At 35.8% G+C, this 24,676-nt stretch overlaps 4 protein-coding genes and 1 non-coding gene across 6 annotated transcripts; 4 read left to right on the top strand and 1 right to left on the bottom strand.

The window, feature by feature from the left end:
• The first annotated feature begins 441 nt into the window (after positions 1-441).
• Positions 442-9,477, top strand: HOS15 (WD-40 repeat family protein). Of its 2 annotated transcripts, XM_086243044.1 has the most exons (15): positions 442-570; positions 672-759; positions 2,706-2,851; positions 2,969-3,308; positions 4,080-4,168; positions 4,297-4,343; positions 5,148-5,298; positions 5,947-6,010; positions 6,135-6,293; positions 6,385-6,506; positions 7,011-7,085; positions 7,918-7,971; positions 8,075-8,148; positions 8,324-8,398; positions 8,978-9,477. In XM_086243044.1, the coding sequence occupies exons 2-15, from the start codon at positions 699-701 to the stop codon at positions 9,195-9,197; spliced, it is 1,677 nt and encodes a 558-aa protein (XP_086099170.1). In that variant the 5' UTR covers positions 442-570; positions 672-698; the 3' UTR covers positions 9,198-9,477. The 2 variants fall into 2 exon arrangements, with proteins under 2 accessions (XP_086099170.1, XP_086099171.1); XM_086243045.1 differs by lacking the exons at positions 442-570; positions 672-759 and having other exon boundaries at positions 2,718-2,851; positions 2,961-3,308.
• Positions 9,478-10,355: 878 nt separating this feature from the next.
• Positions 10,356-12,396, bottom strand: LOC147284367 (Tetratricopeptide repeat (TPR)-like superfamily protein). The gene has a single exon (XM_086244928.1). It carries the CDS (start codon positions 12,394-12,396, stop codon positions 10,534-10,536), a length of 1,863 nt encoding a protein of 620 aa, XP_086101054.1. The 3' UTR covers positions 10,356-10,533.
• Positions 12,397-12,516: 120 nt separating this feature from the next.
• TRNAF-GAA (transfer RNA phenylalanine (anticodon GAA)) lies at positions 12,517-12,589 on the top strand. The gene has a single exon. It is a non-coding gene; the product is annotated as a tRNA-Phe (tRNA).
• Positions 12,590-14,577: 1,988 nt separating this feature from the next.
• Positions 14,578-15,855, top strand: LOC147284365 (uncharacterized). Its single transcript, XM_086245214.1, has 2 exons — positions 14,578-14,924; positions 15,545-15,855. Exon 1 carries the CDS (start codon positions 14,636-14,638, stop codon positions 14,915-14,917), a length of 282 nt encoding a protein of 93 aa, XP_086101340.1. The 5' UTR covers positions 14,578-14,635; the 3' UTR covers positions 14,918-14,924; positions 15,545-15,855.
• Positions 15,856-19,412: 3,557 nt separating this feature from the next.
• LOC147284364 (zinc finger protein 7-like) lies at positions 19,413-20,489 on the top strand. Its single transcript, XM_086244640.1, has one exon. It carries the CDS (start codon positions 19,750-19,752, stop codon positions 20,410-20,412), a length of 663 nt encoding a protein of 220 aa, XP_086100766.1. The 5' UTR covers positions 19,413-19,749; the 3' UTR covers positions 20,413-20,489.
• The last annotated feature ends 4,187 nt before the right edge of the window (positions 20,490-24,676 follow it).

The following is a 24,676-nucleotide window of genomic DNA, read 5'->3' as shown; positions in this document are numbered from 1 at the left end:
TGGTCAAGCTATTGTTGACTCATGTGTATCCAGATGGGTAGTGCTGCAGATGGTTTTGCTGCTTATGGGCTCTATCGTAAGAGATTGCTTATTCAGGTAAGGAGTAAAACTCTCATCCAACATATGTATACACTTCAATAATTGAGGCAAATTACATTTTTGGCATGCAACATGGGTATATATTTGTAACTGCCAAGTTGGGCCACTGCATATGGTGGTTTTAGACTGGGCTAAAGCCCAATGGACCGGTGTGTCGCGGATCCAATAACGAGGAGGGTGATTTCGTTTCCCGAGTTACATTTTTTATGGCACCGCTGGATCGCAATTCGCGACGTCAAAGTTCGAACCTTGCCAGATGGCATAACCTTACTGGCTGGTCGTCGGACCCAAGGAAGCAAGCAGATGTTAAAAGTTTCACATTATCCGCTTTAAAGTCAAAAACGAAAAAAGAGAGGAAAAAAGGAAAAAATCGATGCTTCCCTTCCTTTACATCTTTGTGATTTCGGATTTCTTAGGACCTCAACACTCCTCTGCAAAACGAAAAATTCCCCACTTCACGCTTTTGCCATTGTAAGCGCTCTCTCTCTCTCTCTCTCTCTCTCTCTCTCTCTCTCTCTCTCTCTCTCTCATATTCGAACTGTGCCGCACGATTTTTTGACCTCTCGTCACAGCCATTGAAGCCGGCTACTTTTGCAACGATGACCTCCATCACCTCCGTTGAGCTGAATTTCCTCGTCTTTCGTTACCTTCAAGAATCAGGTAGGCTGTACTTTGCAACCCATTAAAATTTATCTATTTTCATTCCCCCGCCCCCTAAATTTCGCTCTATGTTCCTTTTTCCCGCTTTTAATTAGATTGATTCTAGGGTTTGTTGGAATTAGGTTTAGGCCACGTTTGGTGTCTAGGATTGGATTAGATAGGTTAACTCACTAAATTCAAGGTATATTGAAGGATGATTGAGACTAATGTTTAACTTTTATCCTAGTTGAAAACAAAAATGGATTTGTCATTAGGGAAACTTATCCCTTATTCCCTTGCAATCTCCCCAAAATTGTAATTCCCACAAAATGGTGGGATATCAACCCTTATGACTAATACATCTTCTTCCTTCATCTTGGACAAAATCCCTTTATTTCTTCAATATACATTATCCAATTCAGTCTTGAGCGCCCAACGAGGCCTAGTAATAACCAATTTCTGTTACGTAGTTGATATTTCAACTCAATTAATGTTTTGGATTTCCATATGAAAGTAATTGCATATACATATACACAATCTACATTTGTTATCAAAGTGCAAAGCAGATCCGCACTCATTGTGAGATTTAGGGCTGCCATTTGGTTTTGCTTTTACTGAACAACCGATTACCAATGGACTTTTTTTTTTGGTTTTGGTAACCGATTTTTACAATCTGAACATCGAAAATCCAAAACCATAGAAAGTTTGTTTGGTTTTGGTAAATACTGAAAAACCCCAAAATTTACCAATTTCCGAATAATTATTACCAAAAGAAACTGATTCGGTTGTTACTTGTTACTACCAGCTTATTAGTAGTAATTACATATATATTTGCCTATCTATTCATATTTAAACATACACATGTACATGCCCCTTCCATTGAGTGATCCCTCATTTAAGGGTAAAAAAGAGATTTCTTGTGAGGCCCGCTCCACATTGTATTTTGATGATCGTAGCCATCTACATTTTAGGTCCCCATTGAAGGATCATACTTGCAAAAACTTAGCTAAATCAGAAATTATTTACCCGTTTAATTAAATGGTCATCATTTCAAATGTTTATTGAAATATATTGTTCGTCTATTTATTTGATCAAAGTTAGATAGCAAAATGGTTTCTGATTTGTCTAATTTATTGCAAGGATGATCTTTGAATAGAGACCTACAAAATAGATTGTTTGAATCGTTGAAATATTATATGGAGCGGGCTCCATGAGGATCCCTTAAATAAAATTATTTGAGGGATCCCTCAATAGAAGGGGCCTACACACACACACACACACACATATATATATATATATAATTTCCATTTATATATGTATATTCAAACATTCACTTGCATATATACATACTAAAGTTTTACGCATACATTACTACTATTAGTACTAATATGTACACTCAAACTTATATATGTATATTGCAAAGAAAAATATCAACAATGCAACATATAATGTTATTATATTTATATCAAAGTACCAAGTTATATTACTAATTTACTACATAGTTTTAGTACAATTTCTACAATTAATATTTTGGTATATTCTAAAAATATATATTTTAAATTAAATGTGTTTGTTTTGTAATATATTCTAGTAGTACTGTCATAAAATTAATTCTTTTATTGTGTAAAAGTTATAAAAAAGTGTTTCTGAAACTTTTAGATTATATATTCATCAAATATTATAGGGATTGCGTCATATTAATATAAACCGTATTTTTATAATTAGTATACTGAAAAATAAATTGAAGATAAACCAAAAGTTCTAAAAACCGAAATTATCAAAATATCCCAAAAAAATATCGATACCAAAAATTACCGAATTTTTTTATTTTCTTTCCCCGTTGCCAATTCGAACCGACCGAGTGACACCCCTAGTAAGATTGGATTGCATAAACTGATTTATTATGAAACTGTGTGGTGTAATAATTTCTTTTGTTTACTGAGTTTCTTGTTTCATCACTTTTGCAGGCTTCACACACTCAGCTTTTGCTTTAGGATTTGAGGCAGGTATCAACAAATGCACTATAGATGGAAATTTGGTTCCACCCGGTGCCCTTGTGACATTTGTACAAAAAGGACTTCAGTACTTAGAGATGGAAGCGAACTTGAGTAATGTTAGTATTCTTAGTTCTTTTGCTATTGGTGATCTAATTTTGGTCATTTTGTTCAAGAACTTGTGCGCTGCACAACTTAGAACTTATGTTAACCAACTTTTGTTTTAAGCTTGTCAGAGTGATGCAGATTTGGATGAAGATTTCTCATTCTTACAACCTTTAGATCTTATCACAAAGGATGTATATCAACTACGGCAAATGATTAAAGAGAAAAGGAAAAATTTACATAAGGATAGAGATAAAGATAAAGAGCTTGAGAAGGAACATGAAGTAGAACGTGTGCGAGTAAGAGAGAAGGAAAGACAAGAAAGGGAGAAGGAGTGTGAAAAGGATAGAGAGAGGGTAGAAAAGAATAAGGAGCGAGAAAAGCAGCATGAGGACCACAATGATAGAGATATGGTTACAGATCAAGAAGAAAAGGTTAATGTCAAACGTGAAGAAAATGGGGCTTCTGGAGGTAAATTCACATTTACTGAAAATAATTTCCTCTTTTTTTTTTCTGCAAAAATTCTTTGTATTAGGCTTAATACATAGTTAAGGCGACAAATCCGCATAGTTTGTTTTTAGCCACAAACCTGTTCAATAAGTATCTCTTTTCTTTTGTGATTGGTAAGAAGTAAGAACTATGATCTAGTCCCTTACCCTCTTGGGCCAGCCATGGCACAGGGGAATTTTAATTATCTTCATAGATTCTTTGATTATCTTCTCTGGGATAATCATAACTTAGCTGGTAAACTACCCTTTTGAACAATTTTTAAAATTCTGATCAGAAAAATATCTTGGATCATCTTCCTGTTTAAACATATAAGATTGGAGGAATTTGAGAGGAAATATACTGATGCATACATCTGATAGGAAGTAAGAAATGCATTTAGAAGCTTGTAATGAAGTAATGACCTCCCAAGGGTAAGAGTTGTTTCTCTTCACAACAAGCATACTTGGAATGTGATGCCTTGTGCACTCTTGGTATTCGAGCAACTATCCATACAAGGAATTTAAACTAGCTTCAATTCATAATTAATTAGGTATGATGAAATAAGAGCTCATAATATAAATTGGTATACATTTACAAGGACAAAAGAATGCTGCGTAAACTCTTTTTCACTTTGCCTAGTAGAGTTGCAAATCTCTCTCTCTCTCCCTCTCTCTCTCCATCTCCATCTATGTGCCCTTTTTCTGTTTCCCAAAGGCGCATTATGGTAATTATTATTGTGTTTTGTTGGAGCAGAACCAGTGGATATCTCTACAACCTCAACCTTTCAGGAATATGAAATCCCTAGTTCTGATGTGACAATTTTAGAAGGGCATACTTCTGAGGTTTGAACATGTCTCCTGTTTTCTTGCATTATCCACCTTATTCCTGCCTTTTTTTTTCCTGTCTGTTTCTTTTGTTTCCTTATGCATATCTCTCAGTGACATTGGGTTTCTCTTCCTTTCTTCATTAGGTCTGTGCTTGTGCATGGAGTCCAACCGGTTCTCTTCTTGCATCAGGGTAGGTATCTCATTGTTAAATTGTTATTTAGTATACGTATCTGTTATCTATTAACTTTTTTTTTTTTTTTTGCTGGTTATGTATTGTCACTTTGGTTTAGTATTGCTTGCCATATATTCACTTAGCTTTTTCAACTTGAATTATTGGTGTTGAAAAAGTTGAGCAATAGGTCAAGATTTAGCGTTTTTAGAGAAAATACAGTTTGAAGTCTAAGAAAACTTGTTAAGAAAAATGATGAACCCATGGAAAAATGTTGTTGAACTATCTAATATCTCTTTACTGATTGTTTGATGGTCTGCATAGTTTAATTTCATGCTTATCTTTGCTAGTTATTTAAGTGCCTCTTCTAACATTAAATGAGCCATTTCTTTTGCCTGTTATATGCTCAATGTCTCCTTAATGATTGTTTCAGAGTCTGCATAATTTAATTTTCATACTATCTTTGCTTGTTATTTAAGTCTCTTTGTCAGAGCATCTGCAGTGGTGAGGTTGATTTCAATTTTATTTCAAAAAATTGAACTAAAGGTAAAAGAATGACTTGCAGTGGTAGAGTTCATTTCAAACTGGGGATCAATGGTTCATTTTAGAGATCAAAAATATGAACTCTGAGTGGACTTCGTGATATTGAATTTTCATGTTATTTATGGACATGTAATATCTACCAGAATATGGGATGTTTCTGGATCCATGGTGTTACCACACCATGTAAGGATTACCATGCCTTCAGTATAATTTGAAAAATCTTCTCTTTTCACCGTTTTTTCCTCCCCTTATTCTTTGCACTTTTGATAAATCACTTTCCAGGTCTGGAGATTCGACAGCTCGTATTTGGACCATTGCAGATGGAAACTCTAGATCTGGTTCACAAAATGGCCCCTTAAATGTGTTGGTGCTGAAGCATGTTAAGGGTAGAACAAATGAAAAGAGTAAAGATGTCACTACTCTTGACTGGAATGTGAGTTCTGTTATTATGACCTTATTCTGTGATAACTGCCATATGGATACACTTTTTTTAGAGGTTTTAAATTTCAACCTGCAAGAAAGCAACTTGTTCTATTTTCTTTTCTTTTCTTTGCAAAAGCAGAAGTATAAACATATACAGGTACTCCAATATTAAAAGAACTGATGGTCTATGTGCTGCATCACAGCCAAAGGAATTGACTTGAGTCAAATGTACAAGAATTGTCATGGTTCCATTTAATTTCATGTTGTTATGGAGATAAATATAACGATAATCCTTTCTGATTAGGTTGTTTGTCATAAAACATGTACATTTGACATATGGGAAGGGCTAAGCGGCACAACAACTTGGTGCTGTGTGGTCAATGTTGACTTTTTAGCTGATGAGGGAGCAAAAGCTTGGAGAAGCTTTTGCTCTCACTAGTAACAGTTTCGTGCTTTATTAAATGTTGCTTGTTATATTTCTAGCATAGCAGAAATAAACAATTACCTTCCTCCTCATCACAAACAAACGTGCTTTTATCTATATAGTGTATAGAGCACTAAGCATCTAATAGTGTGGTAGGTTCCTGCCTATACTTTTCTTAATTTTTGAAGAGTTTTTTTTCATATATGTATGTAAATAAACCTTTCCCTCATGCAGGGAGAGGGAACTCTGCTTGCAACCGGCTCATATGATGGGCAAGCAAGAGTTTGGAGTACAAATGGTAAGCCGATGATTATCTTTCCCTTGTTTTTTCTGTTTCATTTGATTCAGTACTTTACTTTTACCTTTCACCATTGTTTTGGAAGTTTTTCTCAACATATCTTCCGGGTGGTGTCTTTGCCCAGGTGAACTAAGAAGTACTTTGAGCAAACATAAAGGACCTATATTCTCTTTAAAGTGGAACAAAAAAGGAGATTATCTTCTTACAGGAAGCTGTGATAAAACTGCAATTGTGTGGGACGTGAAGGCAGAGGAATCAAAACAACAATTTGAATTCCATTCAGGTGTCTACTGTCTTATGGAACAGACCAATGTTTTTCTGCTTCTAAACAGTTGCTGTTTTTGGGTTTTTAATGTTTATCTTCTATCATTTAGGTCCAACACTTGATGTTGACTGGCGCAACAATGTTTCATTTGCAATGAGCTCCACAGACAATATGATATATGTTTGCAAGATTGGGGAAAACCGCCCTATTAAAACTTTTGCGGGGCATCAGGTACGTTTGTGCATTGAGTGCTCTAGATCAAACCTGATGTTAATTATATTTTTAATATTCTATTATTCTTGTGGTGGTAAAAAAATATTTTGTTCTTCAAAGAGGCTGGCAAATATGTTTGGTGTAGTTTAGGTTCTTGAAGATCCAGGAATGCCCAATTCAATATGATCTCATTTAAGTAAATAATTAACTAGCCCTTGTCTGGCTGAATATGGATTCAAGAGGATTTCCGTATCCTACCTTCTAGGATGTTCCTGTTTTGTCAGAGTTTACACTCCTTTCTTTGATTTAGTCTAGTAGAAAACCCTGACTTTACCAGTTTATTTGACCACAAGTCTGGTTTTAGTTACTAGAATTTACTCAGGTAATAAAAATGAGGTTACTTGTCTTTCTGAAATTTGGAAAGAGTTACATCTTATTGGCAGGACTATGCACTCTTTAATTTGAGAAGGTACTTGATTTTCCCTGTTTTTCTGGATAACTAGTGAAGTTTTGCTATTTCAGGGTGAAGTTAATTGTGTGAAATGGGATCCAACTGGCTCATTGTTGGCTTCATGTTCTGATGATATCAGTGCAAAGGTTATTTATGCTACCTTTTCAGTTTTTAGTAAAATATTTGCATATTATGTGCAATGAGATGGTAATTGTTTGTTTGAAACCTTTTTAGTTTATACCTTATAATTAAAGATAGATCATTATGTTTCGCATAATGGAAACGGTAATGGGAATGTGGTATGCCACTTGCTGCAGAACATGGGACGAATAGGATAGGCTTCTCAACTTTCCTATACTACTTCATTAGAAGTTTGAGTGTGATAAGATAATTCAAATTTTTTTTTTATTTGAGCCTCTTGTCCTCAAAACATCATAATATATATATATATATATATATACAGGCCCATTCAGGTGCGAACGGAGCGCTCGGCAATGCTTGGTAGTGCAAAATTTTGAAACTACCGAGCGCTCGGTTCTGCCCAAAATCCCAGAGCTAAACCATAACATAAACGCCTCCACTAAGCCCATTCTATACCCTAGGAGGGGATGGGGTGAAAAGATGGGGATTTACCCTCAAACTCGGTGGTAGAAGCAGCGGCACTCGCCTGTGTTAAAAAATCATTGCCGAGCGCTCGACGGCAGGTGCGCACATTCGTACTTTCGGAATGTTCGCACCTGATCGAACTGTGTATATATATATATATATATATATAATTTAGTATCAGTTGCAAATTTTTTCTTTCAGAAAATCCAAATGACAGATGACATCGAAGGTAATATCTAGATTGTTAAAAGAAATGGTGATTAATGATGCTTTGTAATAGTCGTTTTCAATTAAATTTGATCTTGTTTCATACATACTTCTCGCCATTGAGAAGATTATTGTATTTACAACTTATATAAAATTATGGTGTAGATTTGGAGTATGAAGCAGGAAAAGTATGTTCATGATTTAAGAGAGCATTCAAAGGTACTGCTCAGCTGTCAGTTTTAGTTTGATTTGTGGGCTTGCAGTCGTGTCTGTGCAATTTTACGTTCTACGATTCTTAGATGCTTGAAAAATTGTATTGCAGGAGATATACACTATTAGATGGAGTCCCACTGGGCCAGGAACAAACAACCCTAACCAGCAGTTAGTTCTGGCAAGGTAAATATGCTGGCTTCCGAGATGGAGTGAGATGCCGTTTGATTTTCTATACTTGTGTGCATTGCATTAGCCGTAAATTAATTTTTATTTGAATTACTTTGTCTTACTGCTGTGAATTTATTTTATATCTGTGTTTTATGGTTCTAAGTGGTCTGTGGTTGTGCCTCTTGTACAGTGCATCATTTGACTCAACTGTGAAGCTATGGGATGTGGAATTAGGAAAACTTCTCTGTAGCTTGAATGGACACAGGTATGGAGTATGGAAAGATTTTACATAGGCATATGAGAAAGATTATTGCCTAAAAATACGTCTAATTAGAGATATATATATATATATATATATTGAGAGAGAGAGAGAGAGAGATATGCAAACATCCGCATATGAGGAAAGAAAAAACACTGGCAGAGGCATTGCTGCGGCATAATGCCCAATATTTTTTTGCTTGTCCTCAGGTGCGGACGTTTGCACCTGTGCCTGACTGTAAAATTCTCTTGCTAGACATTGGCATGTCATGATGGTAAAATGTCAATCTGGACCATTGATCAAGTGAATTCACTAACATGAGTTTGATAAAGTATGTTCGACTTCCACTTTAGATGATTAGTTTCTGTTGGTGGACCTGTGTTCACTTTTCTGCTTGTCCCAAGTCACAGGAATATAGATACTGACTCTGGCTCAATGATGCAAATCCTGTTAGTTAATCAAACTTGAGGTCTACTGAAAGAGAGAATAACTTGCTTCCTTTTTAAGCTAAAATATCTCATACTTCCATTTGTATTATTGTGTCATTACTTTCATTTGTATTAATACTTTTGATTGAATCAACAGGGATCCTGTTTATTCTGTTGCATTTAGTCCAAGTGGTGAATATTTGGCCAGTGGATCTCTTGATAAATCCATGCATATCTGGTCATTGAAGGAAGGTAAGATTGTGAAGACGTACACTGGAAATGGAGGTATATTTGAAGTCTGCTGGAACAAGGAGGGTGACAAAATTGCTGCTTGTTTTGCCAACAATACTGTTTGTGTTTTGGATTTCAGAATGTGATTCTGAAAATGCTAAACAATATTGTATTGAGAATTAGCTAGCCATCAAATCTCTACCATAGATTAGTTTGTATTGATTGGGATGGGCGAAAAGTGTATTTTTAGGTGGATAGTTTTTCATTTTAACCACAGACGAAGGTACCGCTCACTAATTTTCATTCAGTTTATACTTTATAAGGTAGTGCCTCTTAAGTAATTGTCAACCAGGCTTATGCTTTCTAGAAGAGTATGTACAGAATTATTTCTTGTTAATGGAGCTTGCTTCTCTGCTTGGCATGCTACTGAACATTCTCAAATGCTGTTCTTCAAACATTTCTAATTCTAATATGTTTTTTACTTTTATTCTTTTTGTTGAGTAATTTGAAATCAGGCCTTCGGTTTGACCACGGACTTATGGTTCTAATTGAGCTTTATGGTGAATTTCCATGTTGTTATGACCCTGTTTGTCGGATGAATATGAGGACATGCCCACATTATATCAGCTGGCCGATATATCGATATGCATGTCTATCTAAATTTGATCCAACCAAACTCCAATTCTCAGGTACATCTTTAGAAACCAAAGGACAGATTCATTTGGTTTCTCACGATTTACCTTCAAAGTGGAGTGTGGTTGGTTCGATTTGCATGTACAGGAAAATTAGTGAGGCATATTCTCAGATTGAAAATACGATTAAAATGAGGTGGATTTATGTGAGATTGAACCATGATTAATTAGGTGCAATGCTCGGATTCCATAGTCAAAGTTTAGTAGAAGGTGAAAATTTGTTCCAGAAGTATTGGAACTCATGGAGGGAGAGAAGATTGTGATACAAGATATGATAAGAATTGTGGGCATAACTAAACCTTTCTGAAAAAGAGCAATCTCACATGAACCTAGGTTACTGGTTTTACCATTCCCTAGTAATTTCCACAAGAGCATGAACGTTGAACCATTCACAAAGTTGGGAGACCTGTTTCTATCACTCATTACAATCTTACGTCCAGTGATTTTTTGGTTTCGTCCAGTGATTCCCAAAGTATAGGTTGCATGTCCATCTAAATTCTTTTGGTTTCTGACATTTACCTTCAATTCTGCTTCGAAGTGGAGTGTGGTTGATCCGAGTTGCATAAATTAGTGAAATTGTCTTAAAAAGAGGCAGATTTCTGTGGGATTGAAACCATGGTTAATTAGGTGCATTGCTTGGATTCCAAAATCTAAGTTTAGATCGAAGGTGAAGATTTGTTCCATAAGTATTGGAACACATGGAAGGAGAGAAGAATGTGATACAAGATATGATGACACTGCCAAATTTTTCTGAAAAAGAGCAAAGGAACCCAGATTGATTGTATTTTATTCACCAGTAATCTCCACAAGAGCATGAACCATTCTCAAAGTGGTGAAACCTATTTCTATCCCTCATCACAATCTTACGTCCAGTGATTTTTGAAATCAACTTGGTCACAGCATGGCAATCCGAGCACACCCGCAGGTTTTTCACGATTTTGATTGTAGTTCCAGGTTGAGTACTTATTAGCCCGAAAGCAATAGCGAGCTTCTCACTATGAACTTCAAGGCATTGCTCCTTTTCTCTCTCCCCCAAATCATGCAACACAGTATCTATTTGTGGGGTATAACCATGAGCCTTAAGCCAACGGTTCATCTCCTCGATCATCGCATATATTTCCTTGCTCCTCGAGCTTCTCCTATCCCCTGCAAGGAACTCATGTACCTTATTATTCACTTCAATTGAGCTACAACCAGGCTCCTTTTGAATCCCACTGTTTTTCATCAAGGTCCTCACCCTTGCCACCCCATCCCAATTCCCAGCTGCGGCATAGATATTAGAAAGAAGTATATATGTTCCTGAATTCGCAAGATTCTGGCTAACGAGAAACTCTGCTATCTCCTGTCCCAAAGCAATGTGACCATGGAGTCTACAAGCCCCAAGTAAAGTTCCCCATAAGACAGGATCAGGCTCAATCCTCATGTTCTTGACAAACTCATATGCTTCTTCTAGCTGCCCAGTGCGGCTGAGAAGATTCACCATACACCCATAATGCTCAATCTTTGGTTCAATCCCATATTCCTCCTTCATTGAACTGAAAAAGGCCTGTCCCTCGCTGACCAGACCAGCATAACCACAAGCAGTCAAAACACCAATGAAGGTTATATCAGTAGGTTGGTAACCAATTCTACACATTTCATGGAACAACTGCAATGCATCTTGGCTAAATCCGTGCATTGCATGCCCTACAATCATTGAATTCCAAGAAACAACATCCTTCCCGTCAATCCTATCGAAAACCAGGCGTGCATCCTCCCAACTACCACATTTACTATACATGTCAATCAAAGCAGTACCCACATGAACATTGACTTGAATCCCATTATTTTCAATGTAAGAATGAAGCCATCGACCAGACTCAAGAGCTCCGAGCTGCCCACAAGCAGAGAGCAAAGAGAGTAGAGTCACTTCATTAGGCTTAATCTTCGCCACCAGCATTTTCCTAAAGAGCAACAAAGCCTCATTTGGCATCCCATGCTGCGTATACCCATCAATCATCACATTCCAACACACCACATCTCTCTCCTCCATTCCATCAAACAACACACGGGCCTCGTCAAGCTCTCCTTGCTTCGCATAGCAAGTGATCATCGCAGTCAAAGAAACCAAACTCTTCTCAGGCATAGTATCAAACAACTGTCTTGCAGACACAACATCACCGGCTCTCGCATAAACATCGACAAGACCAGTCCTGACGTACAAATCCGAATCAAACCCAAATTTAATGGCCTGGCAATGGAGGGCTTTTCCGGGTTCAAGCGGGCAAGATTTCATGAGGGCCGAGAGGGTGAAGCAATTGGGTTCGACGCCATTGGTGAGCATTTGGGTATAGTACAGGAGGGCCGGGTCATGAAGACCCTTTTGGGCATGACTATTGATAATGGCGGTCCAGAAGAAGACACTGGGGTTATGGGTCCGGTGGAAAAGGGCAACGGAGTAGTCGAGGCGGCCGAAGGAGGCGTAAGAGCGTTGGAGCTTGAAGTTAAGGATTGGGTGGTCGTGGAGGCCGTGGCGGAGGAGGAGGGCGTGGGTTTGGAGAAGTTGGTTGATGGACTTGGACTTGTCGATTAGGAATGTGAGTCTGTCGACTGATGGTGGGTGGTGGTGAGTGGGTGTGGTGGTGATGACGAAAGGGGTGGTTGAGGAGGTCATGGTGTTGCTAACGGTTTATCAAACATTTGGCGCCAAAAATTATTTATTGGATTGCTTAATTTGCTTTGTGTTGTGTTGTCAAAGAGCTGAAACGGACAGCAAATGTAAATTAGAGAATATGCGGGGATAGCTCAGTTGGGAGAGCGTCAGACTGAAGATCTGAAGGTCAGGTGTTCGATCCACCTTCACCGCATTGAAAAATTTTGGCTAATTTAGCCGCTTGTCATTACATTTCATTCAATTTTTTTTAGAGATAATTAAGCTTATGTACTTTAGAAAAATAATTTTTAGATAAAGATCGGTGGTGTTTTAAAATTTATAAGAAAATTTTTTTAATTCATAATAAAATCTTTTTAATTTATAAGAAAGTTTTTTTAATTCATAATAAAGTCATTCCCCGATTTGAATTGTATTTCTTCATATTTGAAGGGTATTTCCCCTCTTAGGGTGTAGAGTGGGCTTTATAGAGGCTATATATTAGGTTTTAACTCCAAGATTTTGGAAGAAAAATAAAATGACTTAATTAAAAACTCTAAATCACTACCAGTTTTAGTCTAAGAAAAACTCATAAAATGGACTAAATTCTAAGTCTCAATTTTTTTTATAAGTGGTATTTGCGCACATAGTGCAAAGTTTAGGTGATAAATGTGCAAAATAACCTTTTATTTATTTACTTTTTTATTCAAACATCCTTACAATTTTCCAAAATACTCAAAAGTTTATGGAGTGGTCTTAAAATTTTAAGAACAAAATGTATGTTTGTTTTCAAGTTTTCATCAAATAAACACTCATGAAAGTGTTCAGAGCACACTTCAAAGAACATTTCTATACACATTTTTTCTTACTACACACTCCTCTGCTTTAATTTTTAAATTACAAGTTTAGTCCAATACAAACATATCATTGATCGTTTGGATTGCTAGAAGGGACTGGACATGACACAATAGTTAAAATCAATTTGACGTAGTTTTCTTGGTGGAGGAAGAAGAGGTAGAGATGGCCAAATGTTTGGCAATTGTCCAAAAGAGCTTAGGACATTTGTTCTCTTCAAACACACGGGTTACCTCATGACAAAATTCCTACAGTGGTGACTTGCTTTGGTCATCTCTACCTTCTTCTTCCTCTATTAGAAAAGCTATATCACATTAGCTTTTTATTGTTTTGTCATGTCCAGTCCCTTCAGCAGTCCAAACAAGGCCTAAAGTACAACTATTGGTTTTCTATATAAAAAAAAAAAAATGGAACAAACAATCCTATACTTGATCCCAGTCCCTTGTTTCAGATTTCGCCACCCTTACCACAAGGGGTTCGACCTTCACTGTTGGCGCCTCTCTCTCTCTCTCTCTGCACCTCCTCTTCCAAACGAAAAAAGGAGGCTGGAAGAAAAGGGATGCGAAGAGAAAGAGAAGGATGGAGAGAGAGAGAGAGAGAGAGAGAGAGGTGCCTAAGGCGAGGGTGATGGTGGCTTTTGTTCAAGTTTTTCTTTTTTTTTCTTTTCAGTTTTTTCCTTTGTAGTGACTAGTGAAGATAGTTTTAGAATCTTTAAGGGCATGTAGTGATAGATTGTTTAAGAATTAAAGTGGAATGAGAGTGTAGTGAGAAATTTGAGGGTGTGCAAATAGAAGCACTCAATAATACTTTTGTTTTTTTTTTTTTTTTGGGTGCAGGTGCAATAGTAGTAGGGTAACAAAAGTGATTTTTGGGTTATTAGGGAAGTTTTGGGTGTGTGTTAACATTATTTATAAAATTACTAATTAATTTCTTGAGTCCAAATAGAATTTTGCATTGTTAAACCCATATGGTCTTTTTTTTCTCTCCCTCTATAAATGGTGTGGGGCTTATAACTCTAATGATTAAGAGTATTTATCTTGTTCTCTAATATCGTTAATAAACAATTGGTGACAATTGGCCTTATCATTAGTCATATTGTTAGTAAACGGGTGTATATACTTATTGTCAGTATCTCTCTCATCACATGACTAAATATGTGATAAGAGAAATAAACCTGTGATGGGTTCATGAGTATGAAGCGTATGGAGCGTACATCGCTTTTAATGGGCTAATCCGGATCTTGGGCCAGCATCCCTGTTTAAATGTAAGACACCAACTGGGCCGATTCTGTGGAAACAATCTAAAACTAGCCCAATGATTCTGCAACTGTAAGATGGCTTGTTCGGTTAGTGTTCAATTCCAAAAACCCTAAAACCCTGCTCCGATTTCCCTTCTTCACAGAGCAAACATGGCATGGCGGAGTGGGTCATCGCTGTCAAGGTCTCTGATCTCAACCGCAAGATCTTCAACCATCCGATCGTCTCCATCAATCTCGTCCCTTCCTCGCTGTCCGGTTCGTAACCTCCGCTCCAGCTCTCGCCGCACCCTCTTCTCTCTCCCCGTGAATGTAGGACAGTTAGCCTGCGCGCAGTCTCTGTTGCCGTTGCACAGCGCCGTAGCATCGGCTCGGCTCACAAGCCACATCACCGTTGAAGCGCGCGCTTGTCGCGAGTTGTCTCAGGGTTCGTAATTTCATTGTTAGTAATCTCATCTTTGTGCTAGATTTCTCTTCTTTTTTAATCAAATTTTTAATTTCAATGAGACAACTTTGAGTTTGTTATTCATTTGCTTGTTCTTGTGTACCAACCATATTTCTTTTGTAATTGTTTACGTGATTTAGAGAAGTGGAGGTTGTAATGATAAGGAATTTCAAATGAAAAGAAAAAAGAAAATTGAGAACTATGAATACATTGTGTATGCACCACTTCCTGAACTGTCTATTTGATGGGGTTATGTCCACCATATTATTGTTTTGGAACCCATCATTGTATTTGAAGGAGCTTCTATATGTTGAAAATTTGAAATTAAAATCATCTCTGTTGTATTTAGCATTGTATCTCTTCATCCTTATGGATTATGAACCTTATGGTGGTGGTTGATAAAAACATCCTCATATGTCTAAATCTTCCTGCAATTGACAGAATTGTGACCGCTAACTATCCTCCAATTATATTGTATGATCTCGAGTGAATACTTGTTGGGTTATCCGATTCCAATTTAAAAAAGCTACTTTTTAAGCTGCTTTTTTGTCTATTTATTTGAGTAGTGTCTGTTTACATCTACATATAAATTTATTGGTCTTCTGGGTTTGCTGTAGGTACTTGAACATGTTAATGTTTATCAACAAAGCAGTTGCTGCTACATCAGGTTGGGTTCCAAGAGGGGAAAATTCCATGCTCCTTATCCTTATAAGGTTGGTATAGGAAGTAATTCCAGACTTTAGTGGATAAGTTCTACTTTTTTATGAGCCATTTGTATTTTGGAGGCTTTTATGTTCAGAATTAGACGATCATACAACTATTTCTTAATTTGTCTGATCTTATGTTGTTTTACTGTTATTTATTAACAGAAAAGGTGTCATCACCCTCAGCTGCATATTTTTCCCTTAATAAACTTATAGATTTTACACAGCTTAGTGAATGAGAGTAAGTACTATCTCTAGAAGGGTGTCATGATTGCTCAAGTAATTTCTGGTAGACCTTAAGTCCTAAACTAAACGACAAACCCTATTTATAAATCAAGTGAAGTTCATGGCAGGTTGATCGATAATGATATACCATGCCTTTGAATCGAGAAATGGACCTCTTCTTTATCTTTACCTTGTCAATTTTTTCTTGTTTATGGTCCTAAAAAGGTTTCTTGGTTTCTCAGCATTATGAACTAGTACAGTGAAAACTGCATGTTAACTATGTTTCCTTGTTGATATATGGAATCTGATTGATGTGGGTACAAGCTATGTGCTAATGGACATTAATAGTGATTATTTCTCTTTCACATGCTAGTGTTTGAACTGCACCAAGCACTCTGCCCCGCACCACTTAAGCCTCTATAGTGCCCTGTCTCGTATTTCACATGTTGTAGACAGATATGATATGAGTTTGCAATTTGGCTGATTTGAGGGCCAACCTGAGCTCAATATTAATCCTGATCAGGTTATGATGATTCTCAATCTAATCTATAAAGTTAACTCATGCTCATAGATTGAATTCTCTCACTTTGGCTAGAAATAGGCGGAAAATTTCTCATGCAATGGAAAGTAGGAACTTCTCTAATATGGAAAAATCTCAAATCATCTCGTTTTAATGGATTCGGATCATCTACTGATCTATTTGGTGTGGTGATTATATCAAACTACGTCTTTTAGAATCAGATATAATCTTCTTTTGAATATTAATTCTAAAAATAAATCCTAAATCCCAAATGTTCAACCAAGACGTCCTCATTTTAGATATAAGATCAACAAATAGCTTATACTACTCTCGCAATTCCATGGATGAACGACAAATTTTTTTCGTCCACTTCTGCCCCCCCTAGTCTTTGATTGGTTGGGTGTCGCCTGTCGGCAGCTTAACTCCAAATTTCTATATAGTTTATCGAAATCCTATAATCTCTAATCACTTACTGTGGAGTACAGCATTCGTGCATAAAGTCAACATTGTTTCACATCTTCAAATCAACAAAACAGCGATGACACATTCAATCTTACAACTCATGTTTTGCCAACTAGAGCATACCAATATAACATGAACACGGGCCTAACAGTTGTTTCGGAAAACAAAGGCTAAATGGTCGTATTGTACATTTCCTTTTTTGTTGTTGGTTTTTGTTCTTTTTAATCCAATGGCTAGGCAACGTGAAAAGGGATGGATGGTCCTTGGAGGGAAGAGATATCACTTGTTTTATTTTATTTTTCTGATTACATTATATGGGATCGAATCTTTGATCTATCTTAATCTTAACCATTACGTCTACCCTTCATCACCACTTAGCTAACCCCAAGAGGAGTGTATATCAGTATATCACTTGCTTTTACTAAAACAAATAATTTTTGTAAGAGGGTCCTTGTTCATCCCATGATAGGAATTAGATCCACAATAACAAATATGGATAGAGTAGGGTTGGCTACTTGGGTCATTTTCTTGAAGTGGAATTCAAGAACAAAAAGGGCTATTCATATTCTCACATTATTAAATCAAGCGCTCGATAAAAAAAAAAAAATTAAAAAAAAAATCAAGTGAATCAACCAAATAATAGAGATTTCCCAATAAATGTCACAATAAGCCATCTAACAAAATATTATAGCAAAGAGAATCTTGGGGTCCCTCTGAGGTCATATATAGAGGAATTATTACTTTTGATCCTGGGTTTCCACAAGGTTTGTGGTAGCTCCAGCATTTGCTCCTTTCCTCTCGAATCAGCACTTGCTCAGCAATGTCAGCATCCATAAATCCATATATAATTGTGCTTGTTTTGTTTGGATCTTTATCAACAACTGCTTTACTTGATGCTGGGATAAGATGGTGACTCTTTGCACACAAACGCTCAATATGATACCATCTTAGCCCTTGTCTGAGAGAGAGCCAGATCAGTACCACTTTCACTAAATTATTTCTATATGCCATGCATATTCTTCTTGTGATTCTTGGGGAAGAGATGAAGAAGGGAGGTATTTTGTATGCAAGAAAGTTTTCAGTGCTGCCCGTATACGCATTCTTTTCACAATTATTCAATCATGTGTGTGAGCAGCACGTGATGGATAACTGTGAGAGAGGACATATAATACCGTCCCATCATAGAATTTGAAAGTGGAGGTTAATACTTAATAGTTGTATATGTGATTTAATTCAGAAGAAAGATTTGAAAATGAAATACCCCAATCTTATGTAAAAGATCAGCAGTGAAGAAAAAAATGAGTGATTATGGTTATTTCATGGTGTACTGATTTAGTTCCTCAGCTTTTCCAGAGAATATCTGGTAAAAATTAATATCATCTTATCTGTAATTTTCACTTCCAATAATCCCACAACTTATTTGGCCTGAATGAGAATATATATATACATATATATTTGTTATGGTGTGGGACAAAACAAATCCAATCTCCAAGCACACATCTGACTCATCAATCCAACACCACAAAATTTTTTATACCAAGGAAGCTTTAGAATCACTCACAGTCACACCCTTTGGAAAATTGGGGGCTTTCATTTTGTTCTTTTATATAAAACTAAGCTTTTATTTAGAGCAGCAGCAAGATTCTGATATCTGAGAAGAAGCACAAGTGGTTCTGATTGCACTTCTCCTACTGTACATATACATAGCCCACTACAGCAAAGAAATCCACAATGATCCTCTTGTTTGAAAGAAACCCATTGGAAAATAGACATCCCACCTCTCTCTCACATACTTTTTTTATCACCATTATAATTATAATTGTCAGTTAGATGGGTCCTTCAAACCCTTTTATAAAGTTGGTATAATATTGCATCATATGTACAAAATTATTAATAATATTAGCATCTTCAACAACTCCATTGTCTTCATTGGTGCATATCATCATGTAGTTACTACTAACTCATTGTGGGTGTGTCTGTGTGCTCTGTTGTAGACTTAGTAAATATTGCTACTTGACTATTTTTCTTCTTTATGAACATGGAAATCAGAGAGTACTTTGCCTATAGCTAACAATTGCCTATAGCTAACAAGCTGACAACCTAACACTGAGAAATTGGCCCACCTTTTTTCCCTCCTCTCCAGACAGAGACCACATGTTAATCAATGTTGGCCCTCTAACGCTTTCTGTGAGTTCTGGATGTTAATAATGTACATCTAATCTTTGGAAAGACCAATATGATGTTAAATATGTATGACACATCAAACAAGTGGTCCTTATTCCTCTGCAGAGTCCAGCATACATATATGGGAGGTTTAAATCTGCAGTATGGGGTTAAAAGGATATATATATATGTGGTTGGGACCATACTATCAATCTGATTTGGTACTTCATTTACTATGCATTTTTTGGACTTCACTTCTTGATAAGAATTCCAACTTTCCTATGTTCTCATTGACATAGATGTGATTTTTGTGTACAATCAATACACACTAGGAAACCTATGCTTTTCAATGGCACTTTCATTAGTTTAAAGTGTTTGTTATAGTAATTCATCCATAGAGAATCATTTTTTGATGCTACTAGAGGTGTGAAAGAAAAGATGAGTTAATGAGGAACTATAGGAATCCTAAGCTTGAATGGCCAATACTATTAGATGACATAAGCATTCCCCCCCTTAAAAGTTCCAAGCATCACTAGGTAGGAGCACCAGATAATTAAATTGAGATAACTATTTCTATAATATCCACTGCCACTTCCTCTCCCATTATGATTCTTTCTCTTCTTGGAGTTGGACATTAACTTCCTCCTTTCATCCCCTATTTAAGAGCAAGGTCACCCATTTCTTCAAGCCTCTATCACAAACTCTCTCTCCATTGTACCTTTTAAAGCGAGAGTGTTAGTTTAGTGCAATGATTTCCAAAAGGGAAGAAGAAAAAGAAGCAAATTGTGAGATTGTAGAAAACAACCAATTAGACAGAGAGTCAAAAGTGAGTGACAATTATGAAGAAAGAGTAGTTGATGATGAAGATGATAACTTGGGGTCAGCTGACTGGTTGAGTTTGAGCCTCAATACAAATGAGCCGTCTGCAGCAGGAGACTCTGACTCTCTTTCATCACCAAAACCAGCAAGCAGTAACAAGGTTTTCTCATGCAACTTCTGCTTGAGGAAGTTTTATAGCTCACAAGCCTTGGGGGGTCATCAAAATGCACACAAAAGAGAAAGAGGAGCTGCCAAAAGATATCGATCTCACAGAATGATGTCAACAATGGCGTTTCCCTTCAACACTGTAGCAGCAGCAACAGCACGTTCACTGGGTGTGCAGCCTCACTCACTTGTTCAGAAGCCAAGCAGATCAGATGGGTCTTCAATGGTGGCTCGATTTAGTGATGCCAGCAGCACAGGTTTTGGAAACATGGCATGGACTACACCATTCATGCTTGAACAAACCATGGATTTGATTTGGCCTGGAAGTTTTCGAGTAGTGGATCACAAAGTGCCAACACAAGAATCATCAGATCATCATCATGTATATAATAATAATAAGCAGCTGGACTTAAATCTTCGGCTGTGATTTTAATGATCTAATCGTATTTGCTTGTGTTTCAATCGAAATTCTTCTTCTTTTTTTTTAAATGTCATCCAAATAATGCATGTTTCAAACGATTGTCCTTGTACAAGTACAAAAAAAAATGCTTAGGTGCATGAGCTTGATTAATGTGCACCCTTACTTGATGGGACTTGGCTATTGTTTCTTATAGTATGGTACTATAACGCCAAACTTTCAACTGTACTTGAAGAATAATTGAGTTTGTACTCTAGTGAAAAGAAAGATATCAATTTATGTGACACTATAGATGATGTTAACGTTACATATAATAATTTTTTTATTAATTTGTACACTTGAACTTACTAAAAATTAATTGGAAATATTTTTATCATTTTAATCATCGGGATCTATATATATGTTGAACCACAATATCAACCCTACACTTGACAAATGCCGTTTGTGAAGTGCGACCTTGACCGTGTGATAGCCATAGTGGAGTGCTCATCCGTACTTGACTACATGCTCGACAAATATACTGCTCTTGTGCTCGAATTTATCTTTATCTTGGTCTTTTTACAGTCGAAAACAATTAATTTTGTAATTTTTTTCTTTTTGAAAATAGTTTTGTAACTATTTAAAAGTAGATTAAAAGAATAAACTTATAATTAAACTGGGTTATTTGATGAAGGTTCCCAAAACAAATTCTGTTTTTTGAAGGGGGAATAAATCCGCACCATAATAATTGGCTTCCATCTGATCACTTCTCAAATTATGGGCTTCTATTCAATTGAATGGGCTTATTTCCGTTGCCCAATTTCTATTTTCAATTTCATCAAATTTTAATTCTATGGACGACAGTAGTTGAGTTTTACTAGTTGAACCAAATCTCAGCATCCTATACAAGCATCTTCAAAAATTGAAAAACACATAAAGTTCTTTGTCCATCCAATACAAAGCATAACCTGTGGTGATCTGCCATAGTATTGGCCCAATCGTTTCAAAGCCCAGTCAAGCATTTAGAGGGCTCAGCCAAATTTCGATTGATCCATTTTGAGGATTTATTGAACCCGGCCGACATTGGGTTGTCGGCTCAGCTGGCAACCGGCCCATTTATTGTTTTAAAAAAGCCTACGCAATTGAAGAGGGCACTTCTTTAGTACTTGGGTCATGTATGATTAGGATAAAACTCTACAAGAATTCATACAATAACAAATAGGACAATGCTTAGGTACTCAAGTATAAGGTTGATATTCAAACTTGAGTATCTAAGTATTTTCCTAACATGAGAACCCAAGCATTTTCCTTAAAATAAAGGATAAAATGAAAAGAAATTCACCGTCTTCATTCAACATTAGTGAAACAAGTTGAGTTTTTATGTGATATCACATTATGATATTTAATATCACATCACTTGAGTTTTTATGTTGTGTATATATATATATATATATAAAGAGCTTCTTAAGAGGGATTCTTTTTTATGATAATAAAATGGGAACGCATGTGGGCCAACCCTCAATGCAATCCAATGATTTGAACCATTTATTTGTTTGGTCCCTACACACGGATCATCCTTACAAAAAATTAACTAAATTGAAAACTATTTGGTCATCTAATTATGACTGAAAAAATAGATGAACATAGTGCTTTCAATAAACACTTAAATAATCATGATGATAATCAAATTGTCAAGTTAGTTGCGATTTTGTTGATTTTTTATAAGGATGATTTTTAAATGATGATCTAAAACTAGACGGTTTGGATCATTGGATCACATTACGAGGTGGCCCCACCAATATGATCCCTTTTACTTCATGTAAAAATGTATTCCTCTTAAGGAGGGGATATATATATAATATATATATACAAAAATGCTCTAAAGCTAACAAGTTAGTAAGATAATACGGTGCTAACCATCTTTTTGGGCTCACTACACAATGTAATCTTATAATCCAAATCGTTCATATTTTAGTTCTTCATTCAAAGATCAACTTTGCAAAAAATCAACTAAATCAGAAATTATTTGGTCATTTGATTATCATTACAATCATTTCATGTTTTATTGAAAAACTTGTATTCGTCCATTTACATGAGCACAATTAGCTTGCTAATAGTTAATTAAACGATTTCTCATTTTGTTGATTTTTTGCAAATATGATCTTTGAATGATAATCTAAAAAATACACAGTTTGGATCATGCAATTATATTGTGTAGTGGGCTAAAAACGATGATTAGTATCGTATTATCTTACTAACTAGTTAGTTTTAGAGCGGTTCTTTATATATATGTATATATATATATATATATATACAAGAATGCTCTAAAACTAACTAGTTAGTAAGTTAATACATATATATATAAAGGAGCGCTCTAAAACTAACAAGTAAGTTAATATAAAGCTAACCATCATGTTAGGCCCACAGCACAATGTAATCTCAAAATTCGAACCGTCTATTTTTTAGGCCCTACTTCAAATATCATCCCTGTAAAAAATCTCCAAATTCGGAAATCATTTAGTCATTTGATTATAACAACAATTATGTATATGCTTTTATCAAAACACTGATCGTCTATTTATTGGATCTCAATTAGATGACTAAATGATTTCCGATTTAGTTGATTTTTTGTAATGATGATCTTTAAAGTATGACCTAAATAATTGACGGTTCGGATTATGAGATTAGTTATGTGGTGGTCCCAAAAGCATAGTTAGCTTCGTATTAACTTGCTAACTAGTTAGTTTTAGAACACTCCTCATATATATATAAATAATTTGTGTATCGATCGTATAATAGTAAAGAATTGTAGGGAATATATTACCTAAAAGTCATACACTATTGAATTTTGAGTGTAATAAATTAAATAGGAGTGTTAGTTTACAATTAAGCTAAAATCTATATTAGTATAGGTCTAACTTATTTTATTTTTTCGTGTAAAATTCCATGATTCCCATGAAATAGAGGTTGTTTTGGTGTACAGGTCCTGTATTGATACAAAGAGTGCTTGCTAACAAGAGAATGGTGAATTAATTCATAATATTTTGTGTGTGTGTGTGTGTGTGTGTGAAATCAAAATGTAAGTGGGAATAGTTATTTTATTTCAACCCTCGAATAGATGTAGGATAAATAATGAACGTGTAACAAATATTAATTAATTAGATGACATATATAATTAGAATCCACTGATAGCCTATGATGATGTTGTATACTCTATGTATAGATGTAGCAGGCTTAGCAGCCATGTGATCGATCGAGGTTAGACAAAGACTCTTTCATTTGTTTGAGACCATCTTAATTCCAAGAACGATAATATATGCAATTAAGCAATGGCAAGGAATCATGTATAAGCTGATGGTCTCATGCAACCCTAGATGCCTAACATGCACCTTTACCCTTTCTTATTTGAATATACTTACCTGCAACAGCAGGTACGTCAGCTGTTTTCCCTCCCTCCCTTTCTCTCTCTTTCTCTCACTCTCTTTCTCTCTTTCTCTCTCTCTAATGGTTGATAACACCTGTCCCCTATAACAGGGACATGTAACTTATTTTCTATCAACATATATACAACACTGCTATATATTAATTAGAACATATATATCTATATATATATATATATCTGAAGCTCTAAGCATCTAGCCATTGCCAGCACGTACAAAAGAGAACTAGCTTAGGCTGTAGCTTATTGACTGCATGCATCATGCATGCCTTGGCTAATTATTAGCCCACTCAAACTTTGGTTATAATATTCTGGGGGTGTATATTTACATTACGACATGTCAACATGGTTTGCGTTTCATGTTGGTCGTTTGCAAGACACATCTCAATATTTTTAATTTCAACATTTGTATGCAAATTTAGGACATTTATACCATTTATCATTTGTTGACTATATATATAGCTACGTTATTTGTCAAAGTCTACAAATGGGATAGCAAATCAAGACTATATACTTTGGAATATATAATTAATTGATGATTAATATATTCTTCAATTTATTCCCGGCAGGATCGATATATCGATGATCTTTTAATATATATCAACACGTTATGCCAGCCAACTTTAATTTTTTGACATAAGTCCACTTCATAAATTAAAAGCAAAACTATCCATGCAATGCAACCCAACCATGCATCTTTTCTCAGATTCATATATAAGTATGATATATTTATTTTCTTAAAAAAGGAAAAATGTTATCAATAAATGCACATAAAATGCATTAGCACACATCATATCACAATATAACAATATAGATTCATAAGATAACACCATAAAATTTTCTTTCTGAAAATAG

The sequence above is a fragment of the Dryas octopetala genome, chromosome 5 (genome assembly GCF_963921425.1).
Source record: "Dryas octopetala chromosome 5, drDryOcto1.1, whole genome shotgun sequence".
In the NCBI taxonomy this organism is placed as follows: domain Eukaryota; kingdom Viridiplantae; phylum Streptophyta; class Magnoliopsida; order Rosales; family Rosaceae; genus Dryas; species Dryas octopetala.
The sequence above is the reverse complement of the archived record's forward strand: the minus strand, read 5'-3'. Positions and strand labels throughout refer to the sequence as shown.

Bases quoted from the DNA above. Each gene is read 5' to 3' on its own strand.
- HOS15 (XM_086243044.1), top strand. From the start codon at position 699: ATGACCTCCATCACCTCCGTTGAGCTGAATTTCCTCGTCTTTCGTTAC. The intron at 760-2,705 runs GTAGGCTGTACT...TCACTTTTGCAG, and splicing joins TCGTTACCTTCAAGAATCAG to GCTTCACACACTCAGCTTTT. The intron at 4,169-4,296 runs GTTTGAACATGT...TTTCTTCATTAG, and splicing joins TAGAAGGGCATACTTCTGAG to GTCTGTGCTTGTGCATGGAG.
- LOC147284367 (XM_086244928.1), bottom strand. From the start codon at position 12,396: ATGACCTCCTCAACCACCCCTTTCGTCATCACCACCACACCCACTCAC.
- LOC147284365 (XM_086245214.1), top strand. From the start codon at position 14,636: ATGGCATGGCGGAGTGGGTCATCGCTGTCAAGGTCTCTGATCTCAACC.
- LOC147284364 (XM_086244640.1), top strand. From the start codon at position 19,750: ATGATTTCCAAAAGGGAAGAAGAAAAAGAAGCAAATTGTGAGATTGTA.